Here is a 16,980-nt window from a genome sequence, read left to right on the forward strand (position 1 = left end):
AAAGAAAGAAGAGAAAGAAAGGGGCTAAATGAACGGACTATGGTACAGAGAAGAAGACGGGTAAGGAAGGGGGAGAAGAACGAGAAATGATGATAATCCAGAAGAGCAAAAAGAACAAGATGGAGGCCGAAGTGGCACTAAGTCGGGTTAGGTAAGTGGCTATGATATGTGGCTGATGCAGTTGAGGCTGATGCGTACATTTGAATACCTAGGTAAAGGTAAGGTACTGAGGGTACTCTGTAGGTGGCTACCTAGGTATGAATAATAATGGCGGGGATTTCAGTACGGTACGGTAATATCTCTTATTGGAGGGAATCAGCAATGACGCTGAAAATCCTCAGTCAGTGAAAGAATACTTAGAGGTAGATTTAGCCAGATGAACGGGAGATTTGCTCGTATCCCAGCTGTCTGATGGGCGATTCTTTTCCACTATCTGCATCTAATCTCTATCTCTCCACCTTCTCGTGCCCTCATATCTTCTTTTCTTGACTGTCAGAGGGATTTGTCTTCCTCTACGTCAGTCTTTCTCTCAAGTTGAACACACTCTTCAACTCTATAACACTATACTTGTGTCACCGTCACAAGAAGTGTGCTACAATCCTCTCAGCCTATAGACTCCCACCATGTTCTGTCTCAGGAGGTAAGTCGCCCCAACATCTGAATATCATGCCAAACTTCAAGCCCACTCACGCGATCACTTATAGCTGGTTACCGCTCCTCTTCATCCCAACCAACGCCTCCCCGCTCTTCATCATCTCCTTCATCACCCTCACATACATCCTCCACCGACCATGCATCTACTGCTCCGCGCTGCTCCTCATCCTCTTCATCTCCTCCTGCCACTGGGCTGACCACTGCTTCTTCGACTTCCGCGGGGACTGGTTCTCGCCGCGCTACGCAACTTCAGACCCCTACGATACCGTCTCGGCCAATACCTCCCTGGCCGCACAGAACGGGTCTCTGGCCAGCTATGTCGTAGAGACCGTCAATACGACTACCAAGGCGCTGGCGGGCGCAGCGGTTGAGGAGGCGCAGCGGCGACTCGCGCTCAACGGACCAAGTGAACTGGGACAGCAGGAGTGGACCGGTGTTGGACTCGAATGGTTGCGGAGTTTGCTGGGACGACGGGAGTGGACTCTTCCCTGTGTAGATGTCAAGGTTCGGCTTTGAGGGTTTTTCTTTCTTTCGTTCTTTCCCCACCAGATCCAAAAGTTCGAGTATAACCATAAGAGGCTGAAATGGCGAATATCGTTTTGCATGCACGGGAAGGTTCATAGAGCATGGGTTGGACTTGCATTATTTGACCTGACCCAAATTGTCGACTGCCATCCGGATGCAGGTTGTCGTCGCTTCTTGGTTTGATTTCGTTCTTATGATCGTGTACAGAATCTACCGTACATACCGATAATATTAGAGCTCATGCTTCGATCCGACAACTACAGGTACTTGCGGAGAAGCAATAATACCTTGGATGGCAGATTCGCCTATCCGCGACAAGAAGGCAGAGATTATATTTCAATGTGCAGAGATTGGTTATAGACATATGCTAGTGGCTAGTTAGGTACATGACAAATAGGTATCTGACAGTAAAGGAGAGGATGAATATGTAAACATGATCACATGCCCGTTTCACATCAAGCTGACCACATCATTAAAGGGGTAATACAAATCGTAGTCACTGGTAGTATCAGGGAAATCGTGAAACATGAAAGTTGAGAACAGAAGTGGTATCAAAATGGCAGTCCAGGCGTAAAAAAGAGGAAAAGTCAGACGAGGACAGGAAAACGTGTGCGAAGATAAGGATCCTTCCTCGTCTGCAACGGTAAGAGCATTGTTAACGCTGAACAGGGTCGATTAAGCGGGTGTTACAATGACAGTTGCAGGTTAGTTGTAGCCACTGCCTACAGCCATCGGCATAGGCCAGTCGTCTTCCGTTATACTGCTCCAGAAGAACCAGACCGTAACGACCGACAAGAGTGTGAACAACGTTTCGAAAAAGGCGCCGTTGACTTTCCCGTGCGACGCCTGGCAGAGATGGGTGCTGATCACGTAGTTGAAGATTTGGCCAATGGCGAACAATAAACCAGCGGCGGACAGATACACTGGATATCACGTCAGTTTGCTTAGCTCATATGAGGTTGGAGTCTCCACGGTTCTGGTAGAGACGAGGCTGAACATACACATTGGCTGGAACTCGCCCAGGACCCGGATCACCAAAACAGCTTCCAGAACGAAGAACGCCACGAGGAGGACGAGGGGGAAGAGCTGGTACAGTACGTAGAGGGCGATATTTCGATAGTGATTAGACGCGTCCGTCGCGAACTCTCCGGTCCAGTCGAAAGCAGTATCTAGGGCGATATAACCGGTACCGACGAAGAACAACAGGGCAGAAGCAAGACAGAGACCGAGCGAAACAGGTGTACCGTCGTCAAGGAACTGAAACCCGACAAGAGCGTTCAAGAATAGGATCCAGCAAGTCGCGGTGATCGCAGCGACATGAACTGCCGAGAACCCCTATGCGAGTCCCTCAGTTGTGTCCAATAGAAGCAAGGCGTCAATTAGCACAGACAAAACATACCTTCAGCACCGCGCTGTCAAGAGGGAAGCCGCCCACGGTGAAGATCTCGCAGATCTCGACGATAATGAAGGCAAGAAGGAACAATTGCATTTCCCTGTACATTATTTCTTCGTCAGTCGTGTCCATGCCTTTCACGGTCCCATGTTTAGCCGCGTACCTTCGCCCAACCGCGGCCTGTTTCCGTTCCGATCGCCATAATAGGAAGAGCGATACTAAGATAGATATGAATGCCAGCAGTATCGATCCTGCATCGGTATCAGTCTCGCAATTCGCGACTTGTCTCCGTGGCGTTCTATCCGTCGTTCCATACCTAAGTTGCTGAGATATTTATGATTGCCCAGGTCAATACCGGTGAGGGCACAGCCGCCGTAGGCTTCATTAGGGGGTTGATTGTGGGCGACAAAGAGCTATCGATGAACAATCGCAGTCAGCAAGGTGCAGTCCTATGGTGACAAGATTCCTACATGGGAAATCGCCTGAGAATGGAATTGACCAACTCACATTGCAAACTGGCAAGGTCGAATCTCTGCAGAAGTCCTGTTCGCGAAGATCCCCATTGGTTAACTCCCCTTTCGCGCACCAGTAGACGTATCGAATTTCGTCGGCAGACTCACGTTGAAATTCCCAAATTGCGTAGGACCCATGATTCACCGATCGTTGAAGCGATTGACCGTGCAAAAAGACTTGGATGACCGTGGACAAGATTTGCGCGGCTCGGTGGTGGTCTTGCTGATGGTTAAATTGGCTTTCCCTTTTCCTGCGACCCACGCTAATGGACCAGACCAGGCCGTTGACAATAATGGCTCCCGTCGCAAAGCTGAAACAAGGCAGTAAACGTGGGACGATGATGCTGATCGCTGTGTCAATGAAGTCTCTGCAAGTGCAAGACGAAAGCTCAAATTTTCCTATTTTTCGCAGCCAAAAGTGAGGAGATTTAATGGATGAAAATAGTGGTGGGCAGATCGTGAGTCAATTGCAGCTCAAAAGCGTCGGTAAGTGAGGCTGCAAGATTGTTGTCATCCACGAGGGCAATGGACGTGAACGATGGCAGATTATGCAAGATTATACTCCGTATGCGAGTAGACGATATATCGAAGAAAGGAAGTGGAACTGAAGATGGAGAATGGCTGTACAGGTTGACTTGACACGAGGGGGCTTAGAGCGAAAACACCATCAGGACAATTAATGTGGATGAGCGGGAACGGTAGCCTACAGAGCGCAAAGTCGAGGAGATAAATCGGACAATATAGATAGACTGTCCAGTGCGCAAAAAATGAAACAGTCTTTGGTGGAATCAATACTAGTGGAAGCTGAAAGGGGCCATAATTGATTTGATTTTCTCTCTGAAGATTTGACTCAGGGACCAAACCCTCAAGCAATAATTGAGCAGGCTGGGGGGTCTTGGGCTAATTGAGCGCCAGTTACGTTTGGCGAGAACTTTGATAGTCCATATCTTGATTCCTTCCATCATCCTGGACCTTGGTCTGATTCTTCTAGGTTGGAGATGTTTCTCCTGCCAGAACCTGATGATCAAGGCACCTTGATAATAATAATAGTAATAGACCACTAGACAGATATTGTCCTTCGACCATGGTTGGTTGAGCCGTGCTTGGATTGTACCAAGGAAGTATTCCATCTCTGTCCATGGATTGTTGTTGTTTTCCCCCGGTTTTCTATTCTTGGTGCCTGCAACTGCTCGTCCCTGATTTGATCCATCAACACGTAAGGTAATTTTACTTGTCATGCACAATTGGCAGACAATTCAATTGAATTACACAAGAGTTCAAGCTAGGGATAAAAGTACAGTCAAAGCTAGGTCTACCGGCTCGATATGTCCATGGATCTAGTTGCGTGATGCGTCTGTGGTTGTCTCTCAATCAACATGTTCTTCCCAACCCCCTTGTGGAACCTTTGTCTACGGCGTAATTTCAATACGCATAAACTACCTTACCCATACAAGACAAAAAAGCACCAGAACTCCCCCAAAATAAGATGGAGGTCTGCCCAAATACGGTATTGTAACTCACTGACCACACCGACTGTCTTACAACCTCAGGTAAGTTACAACTCATCAGCCACCCAATTTCCCGCCTCCTCCCTCTTTCCATGGGGTATGGAATACGGAGTATCTACGAAGATAGCGAGCTGCTCCTTGCTTTTTGATGACATACATTACGGATGATCATCATTCTATTCAATTCCAATGCCTAGTGCACCGGTCAACATCTCATAGCTTGCCTGGGGTATTGCTATCTATCTATCATATATTCCAACTCGATGAACTTTGGATGGTTCAAGCTGCGCTTCTCAGTAGACTAGGTTCCAGGTATGCACTCACACCAGGTTGTGGCTGAATTCACTAGTCATCAATTCTTATGGATGAGCGGAAGGTCTGCCAGTGTTATGCTGTGTTGGACTTAGTTAATGTTTTCCCACTTGCCTGATCAACATCGATATATGCAGCTACTCTGAAAGTCCACCTCTATCAGGTATGATAGCAAGCGGGCCGTTGTTTCTAACTATCTGGTCTTCAACTCGGCCCAGATTGTGGGGAGGCCGGAACGCCGAAGACATCGGCCCATAGAGGTGTCATTGTGGCTGACAGCCGTAGACAGCGACAGGCCTAGACCAACCTCATGTAAGATGATGCACTTCTATTGGCGCATTAAGAGAAATCTAGCATACATCCTCGATCTCTAATTTCTTACCATCGTGTTCGCCCAGGTCCAGTTTCAATGTCCGTCCGAACAACTCGAGCAGCATCTCAAAGCATACCTTGGTAATGGCGGGGTCATACCGTCCCTTGCTGAGCTCGTCTCGAATGAACGCATCTGTCGCGGTTCTCCGTTAGTACTAACTACTTCGGAAATGATTATTAACAGCAGGGCGTCATAATCTAACGTACGTTGAGCCGATGCAACCTCGTAGAAGCTGAACAGGACGCCCTTCTCATGCAGGGTCTTGCGGATCAGGTCTCTACCCTCCGGCGGAACATGGTTGTCGCTCTTCCCAAAAATCTAAAGCATTGTCACTCAGCTGTCGACTATCATCCAGATGCCAGAGCGTCCAACTTGACAGAATCAACTCACCATCAGAAGCTCGCCCTTGATATCGCCCGCTCTAGCCAAACTGTCATCATTCTTGCCCTCGCCGAGGGTCTTGCTGTGGATGTCCGTCGCAAAGTAGCACACAGCCGCCTTGACGCGGCTGTCCAACGCACAGCGGTACGCAAGATGACCGCCCAGGCACATACCCGTTGCGCCTACCCGGCCATTGCAAGTGGGCAGAGAGAGCAAGTAGTCAACGCACAACGAGGCGTCCTCGTCATAAGCGGCTATTTTCTACATCTCGGTTAGCAGCACTCAGACATAATCGGCCGCGATAGTGACTCGGCTTGTGGGCGCATACCTTGCTGACTTTCCACTGGTTTCCTTTGTCGGTATCTTCAGCGTTGTATTGCAGGGGCTCCGGACCGGTGAATTCGTGGTAGCTGGACGGCGCAGCACAGATGTACCCCTGGCCCGCAATCTGTCTGGCAAACCGCGAGACAGGTCCAGTCACTAGCCACAGTCAGTTTCGGCGTCGCCAGTCCCACGAAGCTGTGTACGCACCTTGGTAGATCTCACTGAACACTACTACACCAGGGAATCGAGCCTTGGGGTATCCAGGAACAGTGGGATGGAAAACGTAGATACCTATTAATTTGAGATAAGCAGATAAGTCTTGATTGGAGACTTGGAGTCATTTAGTTACATACGCATAGTACCATTTCCATCCGCCTTGGTGGGCACATCGTGGAAAGATTCCTGGATCAACATGACGGGTGGCAGTGGATTAAGTGGTAAGTAATGTTCTCATATGACTCTGTATGAACTTAATATAAGCTCGATCGTACAGTGGCACAACCAGTTGAATCAATTGCACCTGTCAGTCAGTTATTACTGCTTTCATGCGACACGATTTGGTGGGGGGTTTCAACGCCTTTATCGATAAGCTGCGATGGAGGGATGAATGCAGGTCATGTGATTAATAAGATATAGTTTTGGCTTCAAGTGCCTGGATTCGAATGCTCACTGATGATACACCTCAGATACAAAGTATTCGCTATCTTCTAGGTTCGTCGGAATTTATACATTATCATTCAAGCGATAGAGTCTCGCTAGGGTCATAAACCTCTTTATCAAGGGACAGAGGTAACAGTAATGGAAACAGAAGGAGATGAAAAATAACAAAAAGAAAACCAAGTGACCGGTAGTAGCCAATCTAATGATGTACATGAATCGAAGTGAACTGCCGGTGAACATCAAGAATATAGACTCCTGCTATGAAATAAGAAGCAGATGCAGGTGAGTCGGCAATATAGCACCTCCGGACCCGATAAGCCGATGCGTATTATTATGGCAATACCAAGTCCTGTACGTGATGAGAGGGTTCCGAGTATTGTTGTGCCCACTATAAGGCGCGAGTGAGAGCTGTCGAATCGCTCGGTCTTCCCTTAGAACACATACTAGACACCCGGATCAGTCAGTCTGTTCGTCGCGTTTCAAGATGAGAAATAGCTTACGGGGATGAAAAGATAAGGAACCTGTCGTTCGTACTCCACCCAAGCTTCGCCGTACTTATTCCGGCAGCGCTGGATGTCACGCAACGCACGGTGGGTGATCATGCACGCGAAGAAGATGGGGTAGAACCAGGGAAATGGGCTGCTGAAGCCGGTAATCAATCCCCAGTTCAAGGCAAAATAAAGATCGCACGTGTAGTGGATCTTACGAGCTTTGCCGTCTGTGCCAAAAGTCAGCATGCTTGTGTGAGTGCTCCATTGAGAAGACTAATCACTTACACCATCCATCAACGAGGATCTTGGAACCATCGGCGGCAGTGATTGTCTTGGGGTTCTTGAGAGTCTGCCATGGGAGCTGAGGGAAAGTTTTCCGAGAGACCATAGTACCACGCTCTTGCTGACGGAAACGGTTCTTCTGGCTGTTGGTTGTATCCCAGACCCAGTAAACAAACAGATATGCTGCATACAGGAACACCAGGAAGACACGGTTCCAACGGTAAGTAGCGGGGTCATGGCTGGCAAGGTAGATCGTGCAGTGGCAGTAACTCAAGGGCACACCAGCCAAGTTCCAGAAGATGAGCATGAAACCCCACTTTTCATAATACATGTCCCTAAGACGAATTAGTCTCTGGCTGTGATAGCTATGGTTAATCCAAGAGCAGGGCATGAGTGAAAGCTTACCAGGTCGACACGATACACTCTTCGCCTTTGCAGCAAGCATTGGCGTACAAGAAGTGCGCCATGAGGAGGAACCCAACCTCTCCAGAAACATAGCCGTAGACTTCGTACTGCCGAGCTGCAGCACCGAGAGTGATGAAGAAGAGAATGAACCAAGGAAGGCGAACCTCGAAGAACATCTTAAAATCAAGAATACCGAACATCCTAGGATTGAGCTCCGCGCCCATGAAGAAATCATAGATAGGATACCCGGTCATGCGATGTTGCGCGCCACGAGCCAACGCGGAGAAGTATGCGACGAAGGACACCAGGAAGCCGGAAATGATGGCGACGCTTAGAAGAGGCCCGAACTCGTCGATGACAGTGTACAACTTGAAAATTCCCGTGAAATGAAGCACACCAGCAAGAGCAATGCTGGTGTAGAAAGACCAAACGCCGGAACAGTAGTAGGGGAGCTGCTTTCCCCCGAGATGCGGCAGAGCACGGCCCATGACAGTCACACCAGGGAGAAGAACGTAGCATAGACCTTCGAAGACGAAGAATACCCAGTAAATGGTCCAAGCTCTGAGCGAAGGATAAGCGCCTTCATAGACCAGATGGCCCATGTGTTTGAAAAATTCCGACATGCTCTGGCCTTCCGAAGGACGGGGAAACTTGCCATCATAATAGACGGCACCAATCCACATGTAGTACATCAGCAGAGGGAACCCAATCATCATGCACAGCACTCCCCAGGACCCTCCAAACTCGAACTCTCCGCTGTAGTCAATCTTGGGATCCTTGCCCTCAACCCAGCCGTCAATGACTCGTGGCTTCTTCTCCGTCGAACCATTGGCGTGTCCGTTCTCTTTCCCTTCCGACGCATGCTCGGTATTCACTTTTGTAGAAGGAGGTCTCCGGGTAGTAGACTTGGATCGCCCGCGGATTTCGGTCGCTGAATCGGACACGTCGTCCGCACTGGTCTCGGATGCTAGGGCGACGCTGCTGCGAGTGACTCGTCGGCCAGGGGTCTCAATGTAACCAGAACGTTCCAATTTCCTACTCCGGGGAAAAAAATTAATTAGATTGATAAACGCGTGGCATTGTGTATTGCGAAAAGGAGAAGAAGCAGATTCAGCCAGCAATCAGGGAGGCCAGCAAGTTTGTTGTCGCAAAAGGTGGGTTTCGGTTCTTTTTTGCGCTCTGTCCTTTCGTCGCACAAACAAACCACTTACTTAGGGGTTTTCCCTGTTTGGGAGCGTGTGACAGTCATGGTTTTCCTTTCATGAAACTGTCCCGGTTAAGAGGCGAGCAATTGAGTAGGTTCTATCTAGTGTAGAGCAAGAACCGAGAAGATCGAGGCGGAAAGGGGAGAGAGGGAGAATGTTTTTCGGGGGGTGGAAACAAGAATTATTTACTTGGGGTTAGATTGCGACCAAGACTAACCAAGATACCACAACAACTGGGGAAGAGAATGGAGATAAGATCGTCCATTGCACTGTGGCCGCGTCCCAAGGATAAAAATGTGGCAATAATGTTACTTCAGATTCGAATCAGGGATAAAATGTCGCTCGATGAATTCATCCAATGCTTTATGTTATATGTCTTGTGAGCATCGAGTCCATCGAGTCCCTCAACGCTTAATGACTGGTGCATTCCATACCATCCTAGACTAATAATAATAATAAAAGCACTTGACGGTAGTAGAAATATGTGCCGCCGTCTAGAGCTCAAAGGAGGATGATTGAATTCGTAGAGAATACAAACTACTACTCTACCTGAGGTTTGCGCGTAGTAACCAACCGAAACAGTCACTTCAGGTAATCGAAAAATTCATATCTTTATTCAGTATCTATTTCAGCAGGGCAATTGTATATTTCTGAGATTGTTGAGATCTTCAAACCGTCGAACTCCACGCCATGCTCCTCCAACAAGAGAGAGATACACGCCCGTAATACCACCTGCACTCACCAAACAATGGTTCCCTTCCAAAAACACCATGAATAAAAAAGAGCCTAAAGTGAGCAGGAAAAATGGAAGAAAATGAGGCGAATGTGCCGCTATACAATGACAGGTATTCATGCTCCTCTCTGAATGTTGGTTGACATGAGTGTGATCTTCTTATTCTTCTTCTTGCGTCCGCCACCAGCAGCAGAAGAAGCCTGGTTTCCTTCCAGACTCGTCTGAGCCAACAACTGCCTTTCCTGGTGAGCCAGTAATTCTTCTTCCCAGTCCTCGCGCCAGCCGTCGTGGCGAGCGGGTCTCGAGGGAAATTCTGGCGACTCTGAGATTGATGGTGCGACGGTAGTTCCCCAAACAGTACGAACTCCGGGAGGAGTAGTCGACGGTGAGGCTAAGGCGCCAAACTGCGAGGACGGCCGAGGTGGTGATGCGGACGACGAGCCAGCGTCGAAGGGCGGAAAGCCGGCAGCCGTAGGGTCATTGGACAATGGCTGGAAATCTTGATCGGAAAACGGTGGATCACTGATGCCAATGCTGGGTCTCCTACGGCGTGCAGCAGCCCAGCGTTTTTCCTCCTCTTCCTTCTCCGCGCGGAGTCGTTCTTTCTCTTCGCGTGCTTCTTTCTCCTTGTTACGCTTCCTCCTCCTTCCAGTCTCAGCGCTGAAGCGCTCCAATATTTCTGGAACGACCACATCTCTCCAATCGCATTCGAGGAAGTTTACCTCACATCCTTGCGGAAGATGGCCTAAATACTTGACGCGTTTTCGAAGCTCATCGTCAACGATATGTCCGCTTGAGATACGCTCGACGCGGGGGAGAATTGTCGCTGGAAATGTAGCGTAATCTCCAAAAGCAGCCTTCAGTATGCGAATATCCAACGGAGACAGGTAGAATTGAGGAAGAGCCTGATAGAAGTAAAAAGGATGGTCGGGTGGGTGAGGTCCGTTGCCTTCCCGAGTCCGATCGCCTGCATGAGAGTTTCGGCTATGCCCAGCATCTTTCTGTTTCAACTTCGCTTCCGAAGTCGAGTCCAACTGCACATTGGCCACAGCCTCTGCCACGCTGTCTACTTCACCAATTGTAGCCGGAGCAGTAGTAGCGCCAGCGCCCACACCAGGCGATGAGACGGACTCAGCTGCCAAGGTCTCTCCCGTTTGAATAGCATCCGGTGGTGACTGCGCCGGGACGGCTTCCATGACTGACTTGTCCATAGCAGGTTGTCGCTGAATATCGGGCGGATTTCCAATCCCTTTAATTTTTGCTTTGGCATCGTTGATGGCGGCAATAGCTTTTTTGGTCCACGTAGTATCGTCACCAAATAAAAGCTCATCCTCAGCTTCCTGCCTTCGGAGATCTTCCACTTCTGCGTCATATTGAGCGATCATGTAATCTTCGCCACCTTTCATAATTCGAGCGTAGTCAGCTACCTCCGCTGCATGGTACCACGGAACATCCTCGCCGGGGTTGAGACTCTCTGCTCCATCGCGCGGTAGCGCAAGGGTGCTGCCCGGATCTCGCTTCACCAGTCGCAGCACCACATCACCGCCTTCGACAGGGATGTCTCCTTCTTGTCCACGAAACCACCGTACAGGTCGGGTCTCTGAAATGTAAACCAAGTCCCAACAGATTGGGCACTTCTTCCAGCGAGCCTTCTTCTCAGGAACGGGAGCGTCGTCGTCAGTAGAGTGCATATAGCGGATCAGGCATGGTAGGCAGAATATATGACCACATCGAGCCATTCGAGGTGCTACTGGCGTAGATAAACAGATGGGGCAGCTTGTAGATTGGGTTTGCGCCGAGGCCAGAACCTGTAAGACCGAATCCCAATCCAGATGAACATCGGCATTCGCGGCCGGCGCATGATAACTTCGAGTGGGATTCACAATAAACCGGTAATTTGCGTGCACATAGCGAGCTTTATCCACAGCATGGTAACCCGAGCCTAATCCCCACGAAGCATATCGACGGCTGTTGCGTGGTGGCGGCTGGTATTGCGGGCGTGGAGGTAGGGAGAAGTTCATCAAATGCGTGATGGACGTTTGTCCTTTACGGCTCGTTGTCGATCTCATGACGGCCTGGGCACCAGAATATCAAATCTTAGTTTTCTGATCAAAGATCTGAAAAAAGAATGACTGCTTTTGAAGCACATACAGTTTCGCTGTACTCGGCATCATCCAGTAACCGAGGACGCCTCTGCCGCTTATGATGGCTCTTGAGAGCCTGGTTATTTCTTGGAGAACTCGAATTCCTCGCTGCCAGTCCTGCTCCGAAACTACCAGAGCCCCCAGTCCGCCTCTGAGAACCGCTATCGACAGAAGGAGTTGAGTAAAATGCCGCGGAAACGGGCTGGCTAGGAATATTCACGACTTTTGAAGAATTGGGCACTTGACCGGGATTGGACGACATCTCTCAACCCGAATTCAACGATGATGGCCGGGCCTGATTTCCTATGGCGGGGGAGAGCAGATAGGAAGTAGTGTATGAGGGGAAGAGGATGGAAGGCCGAGACTGAGCCACAGCAACGAGAGAGATCAACCCCGATGTGAATGCAGATCATAGGACATGCACTCAGCTTGCGATGACACCAATCAGAGGCCCCAAGGCTAACACGGGGAGAGGAGGAGGAGCACCAAGTCCTGATCCCTCTCCTGTCGGGGGGAGAAAGATGAAGAATGAGGAGGAGGGGCGAGTATGTCATGTCTTGGCAGCCATCGAGAGCCTCAGGCACGTGCCGCCCGCCCAAAAAACAGCATCTCATCTTCAGCTCCAAGTCGGCCTCTCCATCGTTTGGCCTCCTCGCCTGCTTCCGTTGCGATCTGCGCCTCTTTGTGGCATACTCCTTTTTACTGCTTCTCATTCGTCGCTTTACTGAGATTAAGGTGTCTCCTCCTAGGTAAGTGTCTCTCATCGATCCTATCATCTCTGCGTATCCTGAACTGACGGCCCCATTCAGGTCCGGTCACAAAAAACGAGACGTCGAGCAAAAAGACCTCCGCATTTATATTTGCCGTTTCCGCCTTCGAGCTTGCGATGGCCGTATAGACGGGTTCTGCTCCGTCAGCTCCTGGTCCACCTCGCTTCGTGATTCTTATGGCTCCCATTGAGGCAACGCGTGGCTGAACAAGTCGAGGCAACTTTCCGACGTGCCTGGACATGATGAACCATCATCTGCCCGCAGTGCCCCATGGGCAGCCACCCATGCCGCCTCCTCGACGACAACAAGATCTGCCCTATGCTGGAGGACCGCCCAACATGCGCTCTCCGCCCGCCTATATGGGTTATCACCCTCACATGAACGGCCATCCGCCTCCTGCTTACTCACCGCAACAATATGGTCATTGGTATCCAGCGTATCCTCAGATGCAGCTTCCTCCACGACCATTCCAGCCTCCATATGCGCCAATGGTTGTCTCTTCGTACCCTCATTCGCCGTCTGTCATGGCTCCATCTCACATGCCACCCCCGTCGCTTGCAATGCAGCCTAGAGCCGTGACTCCTCTTCAATCTACCATGTCTCCGCCGGTCGGACCGGTGCCTGTCCCATTAAACATGCAGGCTCAGTCTCCTGCGGATATTCCTGTTCATTTCACACCCAGTCCTGTTGTGTCTTCGCCATCTGCTTCAGCGCCTGTAATACCCGCAGCCCCTGCTCCGAGTGAGCCTTTCCGTGCTCCGGTGAGTGTTTTGACCCTGTTTGGGTTCCAGTCTCGGATGTTTTTGCTGACCAAAAGATCCCAGTTGCCTTGGCTCTCGGTACCCGATCGTCCTTTCCCTGCCAGGACCCCTCACAGACGTCGAAAGGGTCGCAATTTACAATCTTCATCTGTCTCGGTCGAGCTGCCTTCAAAGGAACCGCAACTAGTTAAGCAGGGTGAGAATCTGGATGAAGAGAAGCGGGTCGAACAGACTGTGCAAGAACAATCAGAACCCCAGACTCCATCTCTATCTGCTGCTCCTTCGGTTGCGGATTCGACTCAGCCCACGACACCGTCTTCGGCTGTTGCGCCCACAACTGCCCGCCCCCAGTCACACTCGAAAGGATCAAAACCCACCGTTCCTGTAGTGCCTGTTTTGCCCGTCGTCCCAAGCCCTGTAGCCCACCGGCAGCCACCCAAAGACGACGCGAGTCGTGCTCCTGGAACTCCTAAATCAGCAACAGCCTCTGTTATCTCAGCGAACGAGACACCAAAAGAAGATGCCGCTGAAGAGACAGCCAAGGCGGCTTCGCCTCCTCGTGCTGCCCCTAAGTCTTGGGCAGACCTTGTTCGAGCAAAAGGAGGGTCGAGAGTCTCGGGCCCAGCCGGTGCTCACTCGGTCGAGTCTAACGGCTTGGTCATGCACAAGAGCGAATCCCTGGCAGATGTACTAACCAGTCTTGGGGAGGACGTTTCTCAGTATAGCGACAAAATCGCCTTTCTAGAACCAAGAGGGCTTATAAATACTGGAAATATGTGTTACATGAACTCCGTAAGTTGGCACGCGATTTGGTCTGCTGATTCACATTTACTAAATATCTGAGAACAGGTCCTTCAAATTCTGGTCTCTTGCATACCGTTCTATCAATTTCTGGACCATGTCGGCAGACGAGCATCACATAGCGTCCAGAGCGCATTTCCTATGGTTGATGCTATGTCAGTTTGCCCTACTTACTACTTACGTACGACAATGCTGACTTCGTGTCTTAGGATCATGTTCATGAAAGAATTTCGTGTCATTGACGCTGCTCACTCGGAAGAACAGTTGAGGCTTCGGCTGAAACCTAATGAGCTCGAAGAATATGGCGAAGCTTTTACCCCGGACTTTGTATACGGGGTGATTCGACAATTACCCCGATTCCGGGACATGCAAGTAAGTTTTGCTTTTCACACGACTAATGGTTGCTCATCAATTAATCTTTTATTAGCGAGGTCACCAGCAGGATGCTCAAGAATTCCTGGGATTCCTTCTGGAGGAAATGCACGAGGAATGCGTTCGAGCTGCGAAAAACCTGAGCACGACGAAACCCGCAGCTTCAACATCCGCTGAATCGATTGATAAAGAGGAGCAGTCTGGCGATGGGTGGCTAGAAGTCGGACACAAACAAAAGGCTGCAGTCACACGCTCTTCCGGTCACGTCGCGCAGGAGTCACCTATCACCAGAATATTCGGTGGCAAGATCAGATCGGAGTTCAAGGTACCGGGCAACAAGACTTCCGTGACCTTGGAGCCTTATCAGCCTCTGCAGCTCGACATTGGCTCCCCCGATATCCACAATATTGTCGACGCTCTGAAAGGCCTAACCAAGCCGGAGAGCATCCAAGGTGACTTCAACTCTTCACGTGGTCCCAACGTCACTGCCACCAAGCAGATATTCATTGAGAATCTGCCACCTGTCCTCATTCTCCATCTGAAGCGTTTCCAGTATGACAGCGTGACCAGAGGTACGCAGAAGATTTGGAAGAAGATTGGGTATCCCCTGGACCTGGAGATTCCCCGAGAGGTATTTCCTCCGAACAAACGCAATATTATGATGGCCCATGGTGGTTTGCCCAAATACCGCCTGATTGGTGTCATCTATCACCATGGCAGAAACGCTAGTGGCGGGCATTACACGGTAGATGTGCGCCGTCAAGAGGGTCGCGAGTGGATTCGTCTCGACGATACAGTCATTCGCCGGGTCAAAAGCGAGGATGTCGCGGAAGCCGGCGGCGAGGAAGATCCTAAGGTGCTTGCTGCCGCGCTCGAGCAGCACAAGCGAGACAATACCTCCAACGCTAACATCTTTGGTCATATTGACCAGGATGATCAGGAGCAGTCTGACAATGAAAGAGGCTGGAGTCAAGTGAATGGAACAAGCACGGGAGGCCATTCGAGCAAGAAGTCCACCTCCGCTGTTTTGAACGGGGCCTCTGCCGCTGCTTCGGGAAGTTCTTCCGGAGTCAGGACTCCCATCGGCCGATATGGGTCTCGTGACAACAAAGTGGCATATCTTCTCTTCTACCAACGTATTGCATGAACGCCAAGCAGACATTGGAAAGCATCGTTGAGTTCCAAGAGACGGAGGCGCCCGCGACCTAACAAAGGTCCCCAATAACGAAAAAGTAAGACGCCTCTGCCGCCATTCATTCTGCCGGTGTGCAAGCCTAATCTTTCCACTCTCGTCCATCCTCCAAATCGCTTCCTCTAACTGCACGCCTGATTCGTTACATTGATGCGACCTATCATGCATGGACTCCTGAATCTTTTGCTGACCTCCCTAGTCTCTCTATCGGCTGTACATACCACTCGACATAAGTCTGAGTACCCCTCCGCAGTTCATTTGTCATGAGTCCACTGTTCATAAAGCGGATGTTGTTTGAGCGAATTTATTCGAGGCATATCGGCTAAAGGAAGCAATCGTTTCCTTCATCCATCCACTCTTTCCTCAAGACTTGGCTTATATCTGCAATATCAGCACTTGATTTACTTGCTCGGATGACTTTTCCATGATGAGCGCCTCGCATTCGATACCTGTTTCTTTCTCGCATCTCTCTTCTTCCCGATGATGTTCGTCACGACTATCTTTTATTTTATTTTATTTTATTTTATTTTTATTTTATTTTTTTTTTTTCACCATGTTTGTATTCACAGTGCTGTATCTGGTGGAATATTTCCCCGGTATATACCCCCATTTTTTCGCATAGCTCCACATTTGGTTTTGCCTTGCGGACAAAAAAGGGGTCTTTTTCTGATATGTGGCGTGGATTGGACTTATGACGACCCTACGAATCTTCTTATCCATAGACATGTTGATCGAGAGGATGCGTGGCTTTTCCTTTTTCGGCTGATCAGGCAGACATTCGAGCGGTGGAGGTGTGCACGAAGGGGATCGATTACTGGCGGCTGTAAAGGCCCGGCTCTGAGGGGATGGTCGCTGAACTGATTCTCTACTTCTTGCCTCGATAGGCGCTACGTGTAACCTTTTCATGATGGAAATATGAGGACATTTGCTTTCATGAGGGGTGACTTTTCGGTGCGTGTGTCTCAATTGACGACGATGACGATGATGATTTGATGGAGTGAGTGGTGGTCAAAGCGGGACAAAAAGGATGGGATGGGAGTTTATGAAGATCTCAAAAGCATGTTTTAGGAAAATCTAACACATTTTCATCTAATCTGCTGTGTCTGATCTCGAATCTGTAATATGTATATTGTGCTATATCGACCAGGCGTCCAACGAAATTTGACCACTATGCGTCGGGGT

The 16,980-nt window shown here is 49.8% G+C and overlaps 6 protein-coding genes across 6 annotated transcripts; 2 read left to right on the forward strand and 4 right to left on the reverse strand.

Annotated features, from left to right (window-relative positions):
- Positions 1-666: 666 nt before the first annotated feature.
- Aspvir_006642 (uncharacterized protein) lies at positions 667-1,170 on the forward strand (the record flags this gene model as incomplete). Its single annotated transcript, XM_043269837.1, has 1 exon — positions 667-1,170. The coding sequence occupies one exon, from the start codon at positions 667-669 to the stop codon at positions 1,168-1,170; it is 504 nt and encodes a 167-aa protein (XP_043125772.1).
- A 714-nt stretch (positions 1,171-1,884) lies between these two features.
- On the reverse strand, positions 1,885-2,721 carry Aspvir_006643 (chitin synthase export chaperone; the record flags this gene model as incomplete). Its single annotated transcript, XM_043269838.1, has 4 exons — positions 1,885-2,102; positions 2,181-2,514; positions 2,579-2,672; positions 2,714-2,721. 4 exons carry the CDS (start codon positions 2,719-2,721, stop codon positions 1,885-1,887), a joined length of 654 nt encoding a protein of 217 aa, XP_043125773.1.
- A 2,376-nt stretch (positions 2,722-5,097) lies between these two features.
- Positions 5,098-6,396, reverse strand: Aspvir_006644 (dienelactone hydrolase family protein; the record flags this gene model as incomplete). Its single annotated transcript, XM_043269839.1, has 7 exons — positions 5,098-5,232; positions 5,264-5,409; positions 5,484-5,595; positions 5,668-5,919; positions 5,987-6,138; positions 6,190-6,273; positions 6,336-6,396. The coding sequence occupies 7 exons, from the start codon at positions 6,394-6,396 to the stop codon at positions 5,098-5,100; spliced, it is 942 nt and encodes a 313-aa protein (XP_043125774.1).
- Positions 6,397-7,073: 677 nt separating this feature from the next.
- Positions 7,074-9,069, reverse strand: erg4 (c-24(28) sterol reductase; the record flags this gene model as incomplete). Its single annotated transcript, XM_043269840.1, has 5 exons — positions 7,074-7,085; positions 7,143-7,360; positions 7,419-7,750; positions 7,821-8,855; positions 9,032-9,069. The coding sequence occupies 5 exons, from the start codon at positions 9,067-9,069 to the stop codon at positions 7,074-7,076; spliced, it is 1,635 nt and encodes a 544-aa protein (XP_043125775.1).
- An 805-nt stretch (positions 9,070-9,874) lies between these two features.
- On the reverse strand, positions 9,875-12,164 carry Aspvir_006646 (RING-type E3 ubiquitin transferase MAG2; the record flags this gene model as incomplete). Its single annotated transcript, XM_043269841.1, has 2 exons — positions 9,875-11,833; positions 11,910-12,164. The coding sequence occupies 2 exons, from the start codon at positions 12,162-12,164 to the stop codon at positions 9,875-9,877; spliced, it is 2,214 nt and encodes a 737-aa protein (XP_043125776.1).
- A 290-nt stretch (positions 12,165-12,454) lies between these two features.
- Positions 12,455-15,753, forward strand: Aspvir_006647 (mRNA-binding ubiquitin-specific protease UBP3; the record flags this gene model as incomplete). Its single annotated transcript, XM_043269842.1, has 7 exons — positions 12,455-12,651; positions 12,712-12,839; positions 12,889-13,433; positions 13,497-14,225; positions 14,283-14,389; positions 14,444-14,606; positions 14,662-15,753. 7 exons carry the CDS (start codon positions 12,455-12,457, stop codon positions 15,751-15,753), a joined length of 2,961 nt encoding a protein of 986 aa, XP_043125777.1.
- Between the last annotated feature and the right edge of the window lie 1,227 nt (positions 15,754-16,980).

The sequence above is a fragment of the Aspergillus viridinutans genome (assembly GCF_018404265.1).
Source record: "Aspergillus viridinutans IFM 47045 DNA, scaffold_4, whole genome shotgun sequence".
In the NCBI taxonomy this organism is placed as follows: domain Eukaryota; kingdom Fungi; phylum Ascomycota; class Eurotiomycetes; order Eurotiales; family Aspergillaceae; genus Aspergillus; species Aspergillus viridinutans.